Raw genomic sequence first — 20181 nt, 5'->3', positions numbered from 1 at the left:
AGTGAAGTTCGTTTAGAAAATAAATTAAAAACCTAATGGAAAATGTGTTAAGACAGTTAATGGAAATAAAATTTTTCCAAGCTGACCTGGCAGCTCGACCCCAGCCAGGGGCTCTGCCCCTTGGACCCTGCTAGGGGCTGCCGCCCCTAGACCCCGCTGCCATGGGCGCTGCCCCCGGACCCCCTTTCGTTGTGGGTAGTAATTAAGACTAGAAAGATGTTATAAATAGTGATAGTTAAATTGATATGTATACTTGTTATACAGTCAGCCGTGCACAACTGAAGAAAGGGATTACGATCAACGGAGAACGTAACCGTGTTCAGGTGAGTTTCTAGCCCCATTCCTTGTTATGTTTTCGGGGCTGTGTGCATACTCGATGTGTTGTTAATACATTTATACTAAGTGATAAGTGTATGTCATATGTGATATGTGTGATAGATATGAATGATTGTTTGTCGGTACGCGAACGATCTTCGGATATTGCGCGTACTGTCAGGTTAAAAATAAAGGTATGAATATTATATATCGTAGATGTATGAATATTCAAATGAATACTTGTCGGGGCGTGAACGATCTTCGGATATTGCACGTAACGACAAGGGGTATGGTTGTTAAATGAATGAGGTAAAGAATGCCTAGAGTGTTCTTATGTTATAATGTAAGTATGTGTGTATAGGTACACGAATGGTATGTGATATATGTGATATGTATGAATGATTGCTTGATGGTACGTGAACGATCTTCGGATATTGCACGTACTGTCAGGTTGTAACGTTATAAATATGGTAAGTATGATATGTATGTTTATTTGTATGAACGTAATAAAGTTAATAAAAGAAGGAAATGACGGTTGTATGGTTGTATGGTTACGAAAAGGGTACCGAGCCCTAATAATACTCAAGGTATGATATATGGTTGTATGGTAACGAAGAGGGAATCGAACCCTACTAATATTCGAAAACAAGGGACCAGACCCTTATAATATCTGTGATGTTAGGGACCAGACCCTTATAATATCTGTGATGTTAGGGACCAGACCCTTATAATATCTGTGATGTTAGGGACCAGACCCTTATAATATCTGTGATGTTAGGGACCAGACCCTTATAATATCTGTGATGTTAGGGACCAGACCCTTATAATATCTGTGATGATAGGGACCAGACCCTTATAATATCTGTGATGTTAGGGAATCGAACCCTTCTAATATTCGAAAACTAGGGACCAGACCCTTATAATATCTGTGAGGTTATAGGGCGAAAGGCTCTTTAAAACGTATGATTATGAATGTAAAGAAAGTATGTAAGTAAGAAAGAAAGTATGTAAGTAAGAAAGAAAGTATGTAAGTAAGAATGAAGGTATGAGTACTTATGTGTGTATGAAAGAAAGTTATGAGGTTAAGTACGTATGTATGTAAGAAGGTATTGTATGATATTGTATGATTAACTAGAACTCACTCAGCGTAGCTGACTTTTAGTATGCACGCAGGTGAGCTGATTATAGAGTTAGCATGAGGATGACACACGGCATGGATTGAACGGCTGGCATCTGAAGAAAGAAGTAAAGATGTTTTAAAAATAAAGTTTTGTGTTATGGTATCAAAGAAAAGATGTAATGTTTTGTAACAAATGATTGATGTTTTATATTCCGCGAAAAGTTTTAATAAACTCTGATTTGAAGAACTGTGTTTATGAGTAAATCCGACGCTAAAGTAGGGTCACCGGGTTCGGGGCCTTACAAATTGTAATTGGAATTGCTAAATTAATTACAAAACTTAAATACCATTATTTGTTATTCTATTGGTTTTTTGGTTCATTCGGGCGATTTGGTTTGAACCGCATTTAGATTTTGTAAAGTAGATTAATAATTTGGCTCGTTGTTAATCGGTTTCAGTTCGATTAATTAGTCAGTTTCAATCTAAACAACAAACACCCCTAATCTGATTATCATACTGTGATAAAGTTACTGAAACTTGTTAGCAAGAAGGAAATTCAAAGGATCTTTCTTTAACATCAAAACGTTAACTGCTTGCAAGCAAAAATACAATATGTTACATCTAAATAAGTAAATATGATATTACATGATCCAAAAACTATCAACCAGTTATTTGTATTAGTGATATGTAAGACCTTACTGAGTTGACATATTGAGTTGAAGTTAACATTCTTACGCTCTAAGGTGCAGGTCGATCCCTCGTCTTTAGTTTGCGGGGGTATATTATTAGATTATGTAATGACTAATGATATTAGCAGGTGGTAGTATTATGTGAATAGTTGTTCATATATAACCCCATTTGTGACCCTGTTCTAACTACAATCATCTTCCTTATGTTTGCATAAAGTTAAATCTCTTAACAATTTTGAGTTTTTGTTAAAGTAAAAAAAACATGGACTTTTCCTTTGTATTTGAAAGTTTATGATCTCATTCCAATCAATGGTTATGCTAATTGGGTTGTCTTGGTGTTTATCAACTAACTAAAGAGATCAACTTACTAACCTACACCCAAAGTACAACTCCCACCACATATAGTTAAAATGTTAAGAAATGGTTTCATGAGGGTCATATCAGTGAGTAATTAAACTATGATTAATTGCACCATAAACCAATATAAATAATTTCTACACAGCTCTATCGCTCTCATATTATAGGAAACTAATAGCAGATTAATTAGAAACCATACTTTGCCGATGTAGCCTGTAGAACGAAAACAATGTAAAACAAAGTTTAAAGTTCGATCATAAAATTTAAAAAAGTACTAAAACATTACAATTGCAGAAATGACAAACTTGTTATACACAAGAAATAACATGTGGCCATCTGATATTTAGTCAAAGTTCCCACAAATTTCTACCAAAACCTGTATGTAGTAACCGGTTGACCAGCCGTTGACTAAGAATCCGACCATATACAAATAACATCACGGTGAAGAAGATATGCCTGAAACTGATGCATATGATTAAAAAATTCATTATAAAGAATAACATTACCAACATATTATAAATTTGCATACCATTCTAGTTGGCTGTATTTTTAAGAAAATAGTAACTAGTTTGACTTCCGACATTTCTTTCACAAACATTTGTTACATCCTGTGTGCATGGGTCGCTTTGGGCTTAAACCAAACCAAAAACTGAAAATTCAGGTTTTGATGTTTCAAAAATCGTTCGGTTCAGTTTTTGTGGTTTTCAGCTTTCACAATGAGTTAAGTTCGGTTTTGCCATTTGGTCTTTAAATTTTAGGTCCAAAAAGAAAAAAAACTAACATAAAGTAATGAAATTGGACCTTATTCTTTTCTTAGTTAATGAGTAAGTCTGCAAGTGATTATTACACATATGCATAGTTATCAAATACGCTAGGCGTAAGGCGCAAAAAGAGCAAAGGCCAGAGAAAAAAATAAGCGCACAATGAAACATGAATAAAAGACATATGGGCCTAAAATTTTTCGGCCACACCATTTATTATGTTTTTATAAATTACATAACTTTTGTAAAATAAAGATTATAATCCATTAATTTAATAACAAAACTTGGTTTTTCCGTCGAGTTTGGTTAGGTTTTTACGATTTGGTTTGAGTTTTTCTGTTTTTGATGCATTCAAAACAGAAATGGAACACGAATTTGGTTCTTGATAAAGACATAAAACCAAAACGTTGGTTGGGTCGGGTTAGGTTATTTCAGTTTGGTTATGTTGTCTCTTTCAATTACGGATCGGTTATTTTGGTTTCACGCACACCCAACATCCTAAGGTCTCAAATTATCAAACTTTAACATTAGTGCATACCAATTGCATACCTGTTCAATCCTCCCACTTTCATAGACACGAATTTTGCTTTGCATTGTAGCCTCCAATCGGTGTTGTTCCTACAAACAAAAATATAACTTTTATTTCACAAAAATATATACATTGCGGGAAATCTTTGTATCATCACTCACCAGCTGTTTGCAATATTCCTTCCAGCTTCTTCATTCATGCCAAAATTAAAAAAAAAAATAACTTTTTCTTTGATATTAGTGAGAATTAAGTGTTTATAACCCCCTTAACATGGGGGCCAAAAATCTGTTTATATCAAAATGATTTTTATATGTTGCTTTCACATATAAAAATTTTTATATGTTACTCAACAACTTGAGGATTAATAATCTTCTTAGTAATCAACTGCGCAATTCGATCACCAACTTTCACTTCAAAATCAACATCAAAATAGTTAAACAGTATCACCCCAATCGGTCCCCTGTAATCGGCATCAATCACACCCGCACCAACATCAATCGAGTGCTTCCATGCCAGACCAGACATTATTACAAATTATAATTCACAAAAGTTCAAAACTCTACCTAAATGGAACAGAAAATGATTAAAAAAAAGATTACCAATTCGAGCATAAGTTCCTTTGGGTACTGCAATGCTTAAATCCGTTGCAACCAGTGCTTTACCCCTGGCAGGCACTTTAGTCTCGATTGCACTAAATCAATCAAACCACAAATCAAAAATAAACAATCAAACCAAGTATGAACTTTAATTTGGGGTTCATTTAGGGTACCTTGAAAGATCATTGATTTTACCATGTTAACTAAAACTTTAATCGTGTACACTGTTTTAGTATACTATAGCTTCTCAACACCTTGCAAAATCTCCAAAATTCTTCCAGGCAAGTATCTTCAAAAGTCACACAACAATATCAGACATGTTAGTCAAAACTCATTACTACAAAATAATGCTCTTTTTGTTGACATGACATAATTTAGACACGAAGATAACCAGGTTTTCGGTAAAAATATCTAAGTCGTTTAAGAACAGGTCGTGTTCACATGTTTAAAATTAGAATAAGAATTATATATTTTAGAAGGTCAGCCCGTTTGACTTACATTTCTTCCTCTTGACCATTCTTCAAGGCATTCTTAGCAATGACTTGAAAAGCTTTTTCAACATTAATTCCCTCCTTTGCAGACGTTTCAAAATAGCTGTTTCCACCATCTACATCAACCTTGTTGCCCAAAACTATAAACGTGCAACAAAAATATATCAAGATTTTACATTCATACAATTGAAAGTAAAGAATTCATATGTTATATAAAGTTATAAATCAGAATGCTTAAATAAGTGTTAATTATGTAGATATATGACACACCAGAGTCTGACTTAAAGCTAAATGATGTCTTTGAGTTTATTGGTGCCCTCACATTTGACACTGATGTTAAAAATGATAAAAATGGTGAACATGAACTGGAACATTGTTTTGACCAAGAGGAATTAGTCAACCTGCCTCCTAGCAAGGTCAACACCCATCTCTATGTTTAAAAATATATATGATTTTTATTTTCTATTACACTTAAAGGTATAAATCTATTTTTAGGTTCCACGTCTTCATTGTCTTGTACACCGAAAGCTTTTAGTTTTACCTGATGATTTGATTATTAGACCACCAACAATGGAGGTAGATGAATTTAGTTATATGATTTTGTTTATTCATTTCAATGTTTAATAATTAAATAAGTAATATTAATTCAAGCGTTGTGATCTTGCAGCCAAAACCTCATTTGATGAAAGAAATACACCAGTCTCTTTTGCAGCATTTTACAGTAGTTCTTGGTGGCGATGATTTGACAGCAAAATTTATATTATTACACACACCTATTGTCAAAGGTATCTAGTTATCAAAACAAAGATAAATTAGTAAGAAAAAATCTATGTTTGAATAACACCTATAAGCAATTTAATACTCTGCAGCTAATATTTCTAACAAATTACCAAATTTTGATCAACCAGTCACCTATGATGCTTTATACAACCTAATCACAAACAAAGCCCTAAAAAGTTAACATCTGCTTGAATCCTAAATTTGAAAAGAATAATACCAGCCTTAGCGAATTCCAATAATATTATTGTGTTGTTGATAATGGGATCCATAACTTTAATCGAATTAGGGTTTCAGTAAAACTTGAACTGCAAAGGGATTTACCTGTGTATTGGTCTCCCTGCTCTCGACGATAGAATAGATATCCGATACATCGACTGAATGAGCAGCGTAATACATCAATCAAAGCATTCAATCGGCAACCATCTTGAAGGAGTAACCACCGATACAGATGTAACCACCGCTATTGTGTTTTGGAGTCCAATTAAGGTTGTAATCAAGACCTAGGGTTTTCATAGATGAGATATGCGAGCAGGGGAGAAAGTTTTGAGATGAGGGTATTTGAATGAATGCTGCTTGTGAAGAAAACGGGTAAAGGTGTCAGGGTTTGGTGACCCACAAAACTTGCGAGATTCATAAGGTAAATGGGTAGAAACCGGTTCAAACGCATTAGAACTCTCCATTCAGAAATCAAGCAATTTGGTGGCTTCCATAAAGAGGGGAAGCAACCACATCGTGACACATAGGATTTTTGGGTTTTCGTTTATATATATTATAGATATATATATATGCCTCCAAGAAGCTCAAACTCGCGACCTATATGTCGGTACTACACAACAAAACCACCCCACTAACTTCTGTTTTTGTTACTTCACTTAGTTTAAAATCAATAAATTATAAAATAGATTTGAAAAAAAAAAAAAAAAAAAAAGGAAAGAAATGTGGCAGCCACTGATTGAACAACATTCTTGTTGTTGTAGTTATAGGTTTTCTTTTATATATGGTATAATTATAACATTTATATTATTAATCTTGACTCTTGTGCATTTGATCATAAATATACATTTACTGCCTAATGTACAACTGTTTATTGCGCTATTGTAAGATCGTTTGCATGCACGCGGTAAACGGTTTTGTTAAACCATCGGATTGGATTGTTTCAAAACTGGTTTCACCCAAACCGGTTTTGAGATCGATTTCAGGTCTGGATCCGGTTTTGTGTGCGGGTTTACTCTCAAGTCAATCATAGCACTATTTAATAATGTTTGTACCAAATATGAAAGTGTAACGTTAACGAAAAATAAAAGGTATTAAAAAAGGGAAGTTAATAACAGAACCTAATGTGATATCAGAAAACTTAATGAACTAATGTTAAACATGATCTAATGATTCAAATATAACATATGAAAACTAAACATAAAGCCATGATGCATCTTCAAGAATCAGAATCGTAGTCTTCAACTTCCGGCTCCTCCACACACGCAACCGCAAACCACAGCTGCTGATCCACTCCACGAAACGACCACACTTGAATCTTCGATTTTCTCTTCAAAAACAACTTATTCTTCGACCGAAACCTATACCAGTTTGTCGTCAACACGTAGTTCTCAGTACTCGACATGCGCCACTTCCTTAACTTCATCTGGTTTTCGTACATCTCCAACGTCGGCCCCAACACCCGAACCTTAATCTCGCCTTCGCTTCTATCAAGAACCCGTTTCTCACCTTCCGTCAAGAACTTATCGGTCTCGAGTTGAATAATCGGCATATTCAACCTGTTTAACACTTTCTTCGTATCGGACGTGAACAATACTTTCTGAATCACGAGTGTCAACTCGGTACCCTTCAACCCATTCACCACAAACTCCTTCAACCGCTCGGTTACGTCGTTAACCAACACGGGCGAACGGACCGCCTGTTTTGTTACCTTTCTGTTCTTCTTACCACCTTCCTCGCATAACTTTCTCTTCTTAGCCAACGACCTTGGCGGCCGAGGAGCCTCGTAAGTGTTTGTCTTTAGGCCTAACTCCTTGTCACGAAAGTATTTCAACATGCCATTCGCGAGTTCGTGGATCTTTCGGAGATAATCGTTGTCTTCGGCCGTTGATCTTCGGCTGCATGTTCTCATCAGAGCCGTATCAGCCATGATGTTTGCTTCACTTTACGATTTAGAAACTAGGGTTTGATTTCTGGTGTTTGGATAATATTATTGTGATTATCGTGGATGGTGTACATGTACTTATAAGGTGGTGAATAGACTTGCGTATGAAGGAAAGAAAACGAAAAATTCGGAATTTAATTAATGAAAATAATCATAATCTTAAGTTAGAGATTTGTTTTCCATTTATGATATAAGATCGTAAATAAATACTAGTATTTTATGCTTAATGTACACCTATTTAAATTTGTTGCGCTGTGGTGTGATTTTTTTACGTGGGATAAACGATATTTTAGGGAAGATATATGGTTTCCGAATATAAACAACTTATTTCTTTTTTATCATTTAAGTCAAATCTAACCGTTTGACTTTTAATAATTTCAAATGATTTTTTTATATAATTTTAGTTATATTTAAATAGTAATAAAACCTACAAATCGAGCATGTGTCGAGATACTTTTGAACATGTTACTATATTACTTTTTGCGTTTTCTCTTATGATTTCTGTAACGAGTAACAGTACTACCAGTCTCGTGACGAAAGAAACTAATACCAATCAACTTCCCGTCACGTTCCCATCGTACCGCATATGATTAATCCCACAAGTTTAGCAGTTACTTTTAAAGCCTAACCCATACTTACCATTTGGGCAAGACCGTTTGGTAACCATAGTGAACCTACATTCACCAAATCATTTTGATCATCACACTTAGAGGTAAACAAAAATAGAACCACAACTGAAAGCCTACCCGTTAACCGAAAAATTAACCATAAGCTGTGGTTAAGTGAATCTAATTAACCAATCATTCGCTTATGGTTGGTTACATATAACGTGTCTTCATTAACCAAAATTGAACGAAACCTTTTATATTTGTGTTTTTTTAAAATTTATACCTCTATATTCATTTTATTTTCTAGATTAAAGCATTTAAATTGATGCTAAAATGTTTATAACATGACTTGGAACCGACATATTTCATATTCAAAACTTCATAATTGAACATGAAACACCATAATAATCAAAACTGACCTTTTAACCAAACTTCATAACCTAACAACCTTTTAACTTTAACAAAGAAATAATAATAATAATCAAAACCGACCTCATAATCCATGATTAACCGATCATTCAATTATGACTACAATAATATTTTATAACCAAAGGTCGGTTACGACTTATGGTTAAGCACTTAGCCCCCGTCCCGTAACCGTTGTATGTTTCCCGTGACTTGTTTCTTTTCTTTTGTAGGGAGAGAAAGTGTGTAAAAATGGATCCCCTGCCTTGGTCCATCTCATCGATGTTGATCTTAATATTGTAATTATCAATCAGGTACACACACACACACACAATAGATGGTTTTTTTGATTTAGTAAACCTTGTATCTAATCTAATTGTAATTGCTTCCATTTTAACCAAAATTATTAGGGTTCTTCATTTGGTCACACAGAATTAGCTCCAATTTTGATTCTTCTTACCATTAATAATTAGGGTTTCATGTTTAATTGTTAACACCAGTCACTGTTTCTACTATTTACTTTCAATTGATCCCTGGATCACAATATTAATTATTATTAATATGATTGACAGAAGAATTTGTTGAGCATCATCTGATCCTATGTTATGTTGCTAACTTATTGAGCCCGAGCTATACATATCGAGCTCGAGTCACCCTAAATGAGCCTTTTCTTTTTTATAATTTTATTTAATATGTTTATAATAACAACTATTATCGTATAACATATGATAAGATTAATTAAATAATATAGTTATATAAGTAAATTAATTAATAAATAATAAATGAGCCGAACCCAAGCTCAAGCCCTCTTAAATCAAAACCAGCTGAGATCGGGATTGGCTTGGCTTGGCTCGGCTCGGCTCGGCTCGTTTACACCCCCCAGTCAGAGTTAAAACAATATGTATCTGTACTTTTGTAGTTATGCCTTCCTCAGTGTTTTCTACTTAAAGTTGGATACTTTCATGTCATGAAGTTAAGTGTAAGGTCTTCTAATTTGCAGGCATTGATTTGATGATCTCGCAGTTTCAAGAATAAAGCATTAGGTATTCAACATGTGGAGATATACTTCAAATGCCATTATGAGTCCCTCTGGACCAAAAGTTGACTCTGCAGGATCCAATCAAGCTTCTTTTGACTCTTCAGATGATGAAACCTCTGAAACTAACAATGGAGATGAAGCTTTTAAGTGCTGGGAATCTTTTAATATTGTAGAAAACGTGCCTTACGTGTTATGGTGTGGGCACACCCTCTGTAAGAACTGTGTACTCACGTCCCGTGGGCTGTGGTCAAACTACCCACTCTTCCGATTCAACTCCCGTTTTTCATATCGTGCCCTTAGTGTAACATGTTATCGTTTCGCCTCGTTTACAAAGGGAATCTTATGTTTCCCAAAAAGAATTACTTTCTTCTTTGGATGGTTTGAGAGTAAGAATGGTGATCGGATCAAGTCTCATTCATCTTGTGCAGATCATGCACCCATGTCTTCTTGGTCATGGAACCGCAGTTGGCCCACTAACCAGACTGCCCAGGCTAACACCACAATTAGCCCGTGCACCACCCGTGAACCAGATCATGGTCAAGATTCAACTGCTACTGATTCTAACATAAATAGATGGCACTCGTTTCTTAGTAAGTCATTGATCTATGTTGTCCACTTGACGGCTAAGTTCCCATTCGTGTTTATATTTCTTCTTATTGTTTTATATGCCATACCCACGAGTGTGATCATCTTAGTTGTGTATATTCTTGTTACGATCCTGTTTGCGGTTCCGTCTTTTCTTGTTTTGTATTTTGCGTACCCGAGTCTTGATTGGCTGGTTAGGGAGATCATTAATTAGGGTTGCATGCTGCAATTGCTTATTGTAATTTGTGACCCATTTTATTTATATAGATTGGAATATGCAGTCTGCACTTGAATGTTTGGATGGCATTTTATGGGCGTTTGGTTCTTTATGTTTGTGTTCGGTATAGTTAATATCCCTATCAAACGTTTATAATATAAACATATTAATCAATATTGCTCGAATTTGTTTTGAGTTGATTGTATAATGCGTAGTCTATACACAGGCGAAAATGTAAAATAGCACTAACCTATACACGGGTGAAAAAGTAATATAGCAGAAACCCAATAAGGGCTAGGGGTGAAAAAGTAATATAGCAGAAACCCAATAAGGGCTAGGGGTGTCATCGTGTCGGTTGAGTGGTTGGATTGTTCAATCCGAACGCGACTCATATATTTATCCGTGCCATAATGGCATATCCGTTTAAAGTCGTTTTGTGTTGAGGTCGACCCATCTAATATTCATTTGGTAATGAGTAAAACGTAGTGATTTGGTAATAATTTAAACAACTAATTACCTTTTTATAATTGGTGTCAATTAACTTATATGTAGAATTCAATTAGCAAACTTGGTTTTATGTATTTGACTTGATGTAAGGGTAGAAGAGTGTTGGAGAATGGGTAGTTAGAACTAAGATCCTGTTCGTTTCAAGAATTTGGAAGCAATTTTAAGGAATGGGATTTTAAATCCCATGAATTGATATGTTCGTTTCATTAAATGAAAGAATGGGAATGGAGACTAAATTCCATCAAATCCCACATTTTATGGGATTTTAAAATCCCACCTATTTTAAAGGATTGTTAAGGATTTTCTTATTAACAATAAAACCCCTCCAAAAAAAAGTTCAAAAAAATTAATAAAAAAATCATAACTCAAAATATAAATAAAAAACAAAAAATGTAAAAAAAACTAAAATGTTTCCGTCGTTGCCCTCGTTCTTAAAAAAAACGAGAAATGAACCGAAACCGAAAATCGACGAAAACAAAACACAAACCAAAACTGAACTGAATTGATGGAAACCGAAAAAATCGATCAAAGCGAAACAAAAAAGTTGAAACCGAACAGAAATGAAACTGAAAAAACCGACCACAATGAAACAAAAGGCCGAAAACGAATCTGTAACCGACCAAAAACAAATAGAAGAAACCAAAACCCAACCTGTCCCGTGCTCCGAAACCTACCAAAAAGAAACAAAGGAAATCGAAACCCACCCCGTCCAGTGCGAAAACTCGTGTCAGCTCGAAACCAATTCCAATTCCAATACATATTAACCAACCAAACACATGATAGGGATTCTCGAACATTCCATTCCATTCCAATTCCAATTCCAATTCCAATTCCAAATCCTTTAAAAAAAGTTCGTGAAACGAACGTGCCCTAAGGGTTAAATCACACGACTGGTTTGTCTTTAAGTTTCATTATTAGAGCATTCCCAGCCTGTTCCCTACTCTATATCCATATATATCATATATATAGATTTTTTACAAGGGTTGTTGTACATTATTCGTTTTTAATGTTTATATATGCATATTTGTATTTTAATTTTAGCCCGTTTTTAACCCATTTAAGCTTTAAAATTCGCGGGTCTTAGGTCTTTAAATGGGTTTAGATCGGGTCAAACTATATCCTTTGAAACCCTAGCTCTTCCACCACCCTCATTCTAAATCTATCAGAGGCTCATTCTAAATCTATCACCTCTGAATCATCTCTAAATCGAAGTATCCTCATCGCATCGGAGTCTCTTTCTCTCTCTCATCGGTAGGTACGCTTCTTCAAATTCTTCATCAATTTTATTGTTTTTTTTTTTTCAATAAAAAAAAATCCAACTGTTATCATAAACTGGGTCATAACGCGGACTGTAAAGAGTGGTGTTTTTTAAGGTTCCAGATCTTCCTAATCCAGGTGCCCAACTTCCATAACTGTCACCGATCTCGATTGTGGGGATTTTGATTTTTTAATGCATCTTGATGATTTAATTTGGTTAATAATGGTTTGATGGCATTGGCAGTTTGATGGCGGAATGGCAGTTTGATTTAATTTGATTTTTAATATGGATTTAATTTGATTTTTTAACGATCTTGATTGTGGCGGAATGGCAGTTTGATGGTTGAAGGGTAGAATGGGAATTTGAAATTATGGAGGAAAATTCTTTGAATGTATCTGCAACAATGAAATGAAGGTTTCTTAATTTATTGCACCACCAGATCTATATTCTATAGGGTTGAAACCATTTTAATTTTGTTTAACGATCATATAACTTGCTGATTATTGTAAATTCTTCTAATGCGGGGCCAAAAATCACAGGTATATATTACCACTGCATAGATGAATTTTTTCTAATCATATTTAGCATATCATTTATTTTCATGTTTCTTTACTTAAAAAAGCATTATTATTATTATTATTATTATTATTATTATTATTATTATTATTTGTATTTTCTTTATTTTTGCAAGGTTGGGGACTTCGGGCTAGCAAGATGGCGGCCCAATGGAGATACAGGGGAATCAACCCGAGTAATTGGAACATTTGGGTAATTCTTTAACGCATTTACTATTATAACCCTTCGCACTGTCTCCATTATATTGTAAATAAAATAATCTATATCTTTAAACTGGTTTAGATATTTAGCTCCAGAATATGCAGAAAGTGGCCAGATCACTGAAAAAGCTGACGTATATTCCTTCGGGGTTGTTTTGGTGGAACTTGTGTCGGGAAGAAAAGCAGTTGATCTTAAGCGACCCAAGGGCCAGCAATGCCTCACCGAGTGGGTAAGTTTCAATTTCTATTATGATAAAAAAATTTTAAGCGGATCGTTTTGATCTAAGTACATTTTCACTTCAACCTGTTTGGCTCGAACCCTTTCAGACCAGTGTCCATTCTGACCCCACTCATAGTAATACTTTTCTAAGCGGTCTATTTTGACCAGAGGACATTTTCATTTGAACCCATTCTGACCCGAACCATAGTGATACTTTTTTATTGCAACCTGTTTTGACCCAACACATGTTCACTTGAACACGTTTTGACCCGACAGCCAATCCAACCCGCCCATTTTTCTAGGCTTAAATAAAAGCATAGCTTTTTGGAGCTTCTGTAACGCGTTCGTAATGTCTGAAGTTCAAATTTTGAATTATAGAAAGTGTATGTAGTTTGCTTCAACCCGGACCGATTGGATTAACACTGAATTTACCTATTTAGCGGGTCACCGACTTCTAATTTTGGTCTCATAGTGATAGTAACATTAAAAAAATGAAACACATTTTAGCAGAGGTGGAGTAATTTGTGGGTCGATAACAAGTCAAAACGGGTTCGACCAAAATGGGTTATATATTAATCCAGATTGGATAGGTCGGGTCGTGTTGAGCTGTAAAGTGTAAACCCTTTTATCCGTTCTTTCAAATTTCTCTAAAACTTAATGGTTTGTCAAATGGGTCATCTTTTAAACTGCTTATTTGTAACTTGGAAGCGGGAAGTTGAAAAGGACTAAAAAAAAGGGATTCATTCGTAAAATCTGAAAGGTAACAAAGTCATTGATGAACGACAAGGCATTTTTGTCCAATTTCAATGTACAATATAACAGAAACAGAACCGTCTCAAACATTAAAGAATGGTCAATGCATTGGTTTTCTTTAACATTACAAAATGATCAATGCATTAGTTTATAATTATGCAGCATGGTTTGTGAAGGTTCTTAAACCAACATGTAATAATCTAACTATTCATTCTCTATGTTTTTGAATCTTAATTTTAGGAGACCGACAGGCATGTTGGTCATTGCAGTTTACAACTACTGTGCAGATTGCTTTGCTGGTATGTTTCACGGTTTAAGAGTACTTCTGTTAAGGGTATTATGGTTCACATATCCGTTTGTGAATATGCAAGTTTTTAGTAAATTGAGGATTTGATGCAGCCCACAATAAATGGTCCAACCGTTGCAGCTCGAAAAACCTTAGTTGTTAAACGGGTCATATATTTGGTGAATTGCAAGCAGTGTTAGCAAGGCTTTTTAATGTGTGATGCTTTCTTTTTGTAATCTTTTTGCTACTTTTATAAATAATAATGAATTCTAATTTCGTTAATATTATCAAATGCCTGAAATTGGATTCTGGTCTATATTTGAGATAAAGAAACAGAACTAATTTTTTTATTTATAAATAATGAGGAGCATTCAACTCAGAAACATTTTTGCTAAAGTATAATATCAAAAGGGTTGAAAGCTATAAAAGAATTTGATTGTTAAATGGGTTGGGTAAGATTGGGTAACGGGATGTTGGGTATCATGTCGAAACAGGCTGTTTTGGGTTGAGCCATTAACGGTTTTCTTTTATCTAATTTTTTGACGAGTTTCAGTATATCCTTCTTTGTTAGATCACATGTGAGGAAAGAATGTTTCTTAATCACAAACTGGTCCCAGAGGCAGTTACAGAAATTTGCAGAATTACTTGACCAGGTAAAAAATAAACCATTTTGAGGTTACCAGGTCAATTTTGTCAATTCTAAAGTAAAAAACACATTACTTTGACCCATATCGGGTTATTTTTGACCCATTAAAACACGATATTTTTAACCCGGTAGAGTTTGGATTACCTTTTTTTAAGAAGTTAGTTTGTTTTTCTGGTTAATCCCAGGCTATATTGGGTTATTCAAGACCTCTTTTGATATAGACTTTGATTTTGGAAGCCATTTGTAGTGGTGCTAGATTAGCCACTATAGTTTGTAGGTTGAGTTGTCTGTAGGTGTCGATCATTTGGTACAAGCTTTAATCCGAATAATTAAAGGTTTTTTAGGTACTCTTTTTGCTTAATAAAGAAAAGTTGCTTCTCCGCGTTCTGATGCCTGCCCATGGTGCGCCTCAATTTTTATATTTTTGTTTTATATTTTGTTTTAGTTCTGGTACAATAATGCACGAAACCGAAGCCGATCGAATTCGCGTCTTACCGCCTCAACACTTGGACATGGAATCGACAACGCCTGGATGTAACCATCGCTACCAACCTGCCCGGCGCAACGCGCCGGGTATAACTCTAGTTAATATAAAACTAGGAATCGTATCCGCGCGTTGCTGCGGACTGAGTTAGTGTCATGTTATGTTCGACATGTTCATTTGGTCATTCACCAGAGTCTAAAGAATTTTTTATATATCCTAGTTTCTCATTATGCCAAGCTGCAAGAAACTTAACTCTTGAATAATTCTCAAACAATGCACATATGGCCTTAACAAAATTGTGTCCAACAATATAACCATAGTCCATGCTAACAAAACAATTATAACTCCCCCCCCCCCCCCCCCAAAAAAAAAAAACTACTGCTACCACTAACGCATTGCTTTTTCACTATTAGCAAAATAAAAGTGGGTCGGGTTCACCTACATGGAAACGCCATAAGATGCACTCCAATATACCGTAGGACTCGCAACCTAAGTAGCACGGAAACGGGTACGGGACCAGGATATGGGGACGGGACACGACAAAAATCAAAAATCCAAGATACAGGTACGACAACGGTAAGGCAAAAAAAATATAAAAAATATACAAATATATTAAAAAAATATAAAAAAAATACAAATATATAGATAGATATAGGATAAGATAGTTAAAATCTAGGATTACAAATGAAATATACAAACTTAGAGAGACTAGATTAAAGAAAAACATCTTTTTATGTAAAAGTTTAAAAGTTTTAGAGATTAGATGCATGATAAAGGGGTTAAATGTTAAAAAAACCTAAACGTTTAACCTAAAAATACTTAACAGCCGCCACATTCAACCTGCATCTTCTTCTTTCTTCTTCCTACTGCTCTGGCGTTGGAATCTCGCCGGAATCTCTGTTTCGGAAACTTCGAACACGCCGTACCCAAAGCCCAGATACGTATCACATCCCGTCCCCAATTTTCGGAAACGACCGGGAAACGTTTTGCCGGCGTTTCCGTCCCCGGGACGGGGACTCCACCTCCTTTGGCGTTTCGGTGCAACGTAGCTCGAAACCACCAATATTAGTCCCAATTTGTTGTGTGGTTGTAGTCCGTCTGAGATTAGCAATTCTGAGGGAATGTAGGCTTATGTCTGCACCATTAACCTTTGTGGGCCCACAATTTGGGCCAACGTAATGCAGAACCATGGGTTTTGACATGCTTATGTCACAACGGAATGCATGGTCTTCGTAGCCTAAAACTATACATTGTATGGTTCATATTTAATTCCATGCGTTAGTTAGATTTAAGAAAATACAACCCGCACACGACACAGAACATTGGGTTGGCAAGTATAACCCGGTTTTTTTTAAATGGGTCGTGTTCGGTTTACCCGTTTAAAAACGGGTAGTACATGATAGAAGTGTTTATAAATGGGTCATGATAGGATTGATGTTAACCGTGCACATATTTTTGACTAAAATAGAAATAAAAGTGTTGAAAAAAAAATCCAATCCTCATTTGTTAATATTAAAATTTAGTGGGTAATTTATCTTGGGTTTGAATGAAACGTTTGGATACGGGGTTAAACAGTTCGTGTTCGAGTTAACCCGAAGTTACGGTTGAAATATTTGACACTAATAAAAATATGGGTCGTGTACGAGTTCCATAAGTCACCCGCCAGCCTATCAACCCCCCTAACCTAACAAAATTGACACCCTAGATTTATTAGAAGCTTCATATACCGCAATAAAAGATGTGACTGTGTAATTCATGAAGATCTAGATAACTCCCATATGTTTCCTGCAAAGAACCAACAAAATATTTTTGCTTATTAAGCAAAAGTCATCTGTGCAACAGTAAAGATAAAATTAACAATGAACAATGTAGGATACGTTGTCTAGTATAGGGATGAGCTCAGTATCGTCGCATTTTTTAAACGTTGGTATCTGTATTAGTAACGAAAATGTTCATTTCGGTCCCGGCAACACCCGTTTTACTATGGGTTTGGTACCGATTTAGTAACGGTTCGGTACCGAATTATGGAAACCCATTCAAGTGAAAACATCTCATAAAAAATAGCTCAAACATACTAATAGTCTAATTGAAAAATTAGGTAAAGTTAAAATACAAATGTAATACTCGAAATTTAAAAACCTTAAAATTTTAAATATCAAATTATTGTGCTAGAATTTAAACAAGTTAATACGTCTTAAAAGCAATTAAATTATAAGACATGTGATGGAATTAAAAGCAATTAAAGTATAAGACATGTGATGGAATTAAATTTGATTTAGATAAATATTGTAAACAAGGATTGTTTATTATGATTTTTAAAGCATGGGTTTATCGAAACATATTAAAAGATTTAATATGTTTAAATAATTTATATCCTAGGATGCAATTTGAAACTTGAAATTGGAAGTCAACTTCCTGATTTTCTGCTAGTGAAATCGTCATTCCGTAATGGGATTTCAATGCCATCAATTCTAAGTAATTTTTAGTAATAATAATAACAATAATGGTAAACACAATGAACGTTAAATACTGTTGTGCCATGATCTATTGATGTCACACCCTGACCATGACGGAAACGTCGGGGCGCAACCGATTGTTCATCGCACACGATACCATTAAGTGACAATATTTAATCAACTCATTTAAATTCATAAAAACACAAAGAGTCACATAACTTGTTCATATAATAACCGAATTCAAATCATAGTAAATAATATATTGTTCGTTTTGCTAATATCCTAATAGTCTTGATAACGTTTTTTCTTCAAGTCCTCGAGTCAACCTAAAGTCAAACCTGTAACATTGCATAAATAGATTTTGTCAACACAAAGGTTGGTGAGCAATTTCATAGTTTTTGAACAATAGATATATAATATGAAATTCCACAACTTGTATACAAAACAATAAATAATAGCAACAATTTAGATAAATGAAATCGTTAATAAAAATACATTAATGACACCTTTCTATAAGGGGATGCCAAATATACTCGGATTTTGTATGAAATCGTTAATAAGAATACATTAACGACACCTTTCTATAAGGGGATGCCAGATATACTCGGATTTATGAATCAACCATCCAAAAGCGGTAAACACATTAGCACTTAAGCATATAAGCATATAACACCAAATCGAGCATTTATTTAAGTAAAGTATACAATAAAGTTTGTGGTTTAAGACTCAAGTATAAATCATTTGGATTTGAATAAGTTTGCAATGTCACCCACAAAATATAAAATAGTGAAAACGGGGGATGAAAGTACTCACGGTCAAGTAATAAACTTGAAAAATTTGATGATTTGGAGATTAACCGGAATGATGAGTTTAACGAACGAAGCCTAAAGGAGAAGAAGTCTTGTATTAGAAAAGTTGTCTTGGAAGTCTTTAAATGAAAATAAATGATAAGAAATGTAAACAATTTAAAGTTTAAGGTTTAAAATGTAAATATTTAAGAAATTATAATAATAGACCTTTAAAAATGTAAGTTTGATCGAAACCGGGTTAAAGTATCTAGCCCTTAATTTTACTCAACCTATGTTAAGTAATAAGGTGGGTAAAAATGCAAGAAAGCAAGTTCCTTTATAATATAGATACTAAAACGGGTTTTAACGAGTGTTCGGGTGGTCAGTTCGGGTCTTGGTGACTTGACCAAACCCAAAGTCAACTTTCCAAAATAATAAATGTATGAGATAACTCAATAAATCTTAAAGAGACTTAACCAAGTATGTAGTTCTATTGTTTTAGAATTAACAACGTCCGTTAAGCGAGTGTTCGGTTTAATCGGTCCAAACTTTGTTATAAGATCAAGTTGGATTCAACATTCCGAGTACTTTGTGAAAATAATTAAAATCAGTTTATAAAGTATTTTTAAAGAAGTATATAAGCTTTAATGGTTAAAAACACACTTGTGTGTCTTAAGCGAGTAAACTTGGTTTAGTTCGGTTTGGTTCTGTTTTTATCTTGGAATAAGGCCAAGAATGGTTACCACATGTCCAAACATCATAGAACTTGTAAAATAATTTATAAATAATAATACCAAAGTCTTACATACAAAAAGTCAACAACAAAGTCTTTAAACGAAAGTTCGGTTTCCGGTTCGGATCTTGTTTCGGGATAAGACCGAGGTTAGATTCTACAAACCCATAACCATGGAACTAATTAAAATGGTTTTTAGAAACTCAAATCTTACATAAAACATGTTTATACAACTATTTAAACAAACTAGTAAACAAGAGTTCGGCTTCCGGTTTGAAGCTATTTACGGAATAACCGAGGCTAGTCTCTACAAACCCATAACCATGGAACTCAAAATGTAAAATAGAACTAAGATGAGCAGAAGTTAAACAAGTATAACAAGTTTGATGGTTAGATGCGGAAAATATATATAATGAAGGACTACTACGAGTCCTCCATGTAGCTTTGTCTTATGGGCCGGACACTTAACCGACCGAGACCGGAGAAATGCCCACCGAAGGTACAAAGGGTGCTATTATATATATGTTGTATAACAATCTTCAAGTATAAATAAGTGTTAACAAGTTGATTATAATGTAAGACTATGGTCAGTTTGACTTTGGAAAATCAAACTGCCAAAAAATA

At 34.6% G+C, this 20181-nt stretch overlaps 2 protein-coding genes and 1 pseudogene across 2 annotated transcripts; 1 reads left to right on the top strand and 2 right to left on the bottom strand.

The window, feature by feature from the left end:
• Positions 1-2889: 2889 nt before the first annotated feature.
• On the bottom strand, positions 2890-5063 carry LOC143628263 (deoxyuridine 5'-triphosphate nucleotidohydrolase-like). Its single transcript, XM_077097899.1, has 7 exons — positions 5043-5063; positions 4866-4984; positions 4606-4656; positions 4399-4462; positions 4126-4275; positions 3792-3860; positions 2890-2943 (listed from the first exon to the last, which is right to left on the bottom strand). The coding sequence occupies exons 1-7, from the start codon at positions 5061-5063 to the stop codon at positions 2890-2892; spliced, it is 528 nt and encodes a 175-aa protein (XP_076954014.1).
• Positions 5064-7023: 1960 nt separating this feature from the next.
• Positions 7024-7781, bottom strand: LOC143628262 (B3 domain-containing protein At2g32645-like). Its single transcript, XM_077097898.1, has one exon. It carries the CDS (start codon positions 7779-7781, stop codon positions 7071-7073), a length of 711 nt encoding a protein of 236 aa, XP_076954013.1. The 3' UTR covers positions 7024-7070.
• Positions 7782-9861: 2080 nt separating this feature from the next.
• LOC143628261 (uncharacterized) lies at positions 9862-10647 on the top strand (annotated as a pseudogene).
• The last annotated feature ends 9534 nt before the right edge of the window (positions 10648-20181 follow it).

This window comes from Bidens hawaiensis, unplaced genomic scaffold (assembly GCF_021521415.1).
Source record: "Bidens hawaiensis isolate Kalapana, Puna unplaced genomic scaffold, B.hawaiensis_p1.1 tig00004864_1, whole genome shotgun sequence".
Taxonomy (NCBI): domain Eukaryota; kingdom Viridiplantae; phylum Streptophyta; class Magnoliopsida; order Asterales; family Asteraceae; genus Bidens; species Bidens hawaiensis.
The sequence above is the reverse complement of the archived record's forward strand: the minus strand, read 5'-3'. Positions and strand labels throughout refer to the sequence as shown.

Bases quoted from the DNA above. Each gene is read 5' to 3' on its own strand.
- LOC143628263 (XM_077097899.1), bottom strand. From the start codon at position 5,063: ATGAATTCTTTACTTTCAATT. The intron at 4,463-4,605 runs GTATACTAAAAC...TGATTGATTTAG, and splicing joins CAAGGTGTTGAGAAGCTATA to TGCAATCGAGACTAAAGTGC. The intron at 2,944-3,791 runs GTATGCAATTGG...CATATGCATCAG, and splicing joins AAAGTGGGAGGATTGAACAG to TTTCAGGCATATCTTCTTCA.
- LOC143628262 (XM_077097898.1), bottom strand. From the start codon at position 7,781: ATGGCTGATACGGCTCTGATGAGAACATGCAGCCGAAGATCAACGGCC.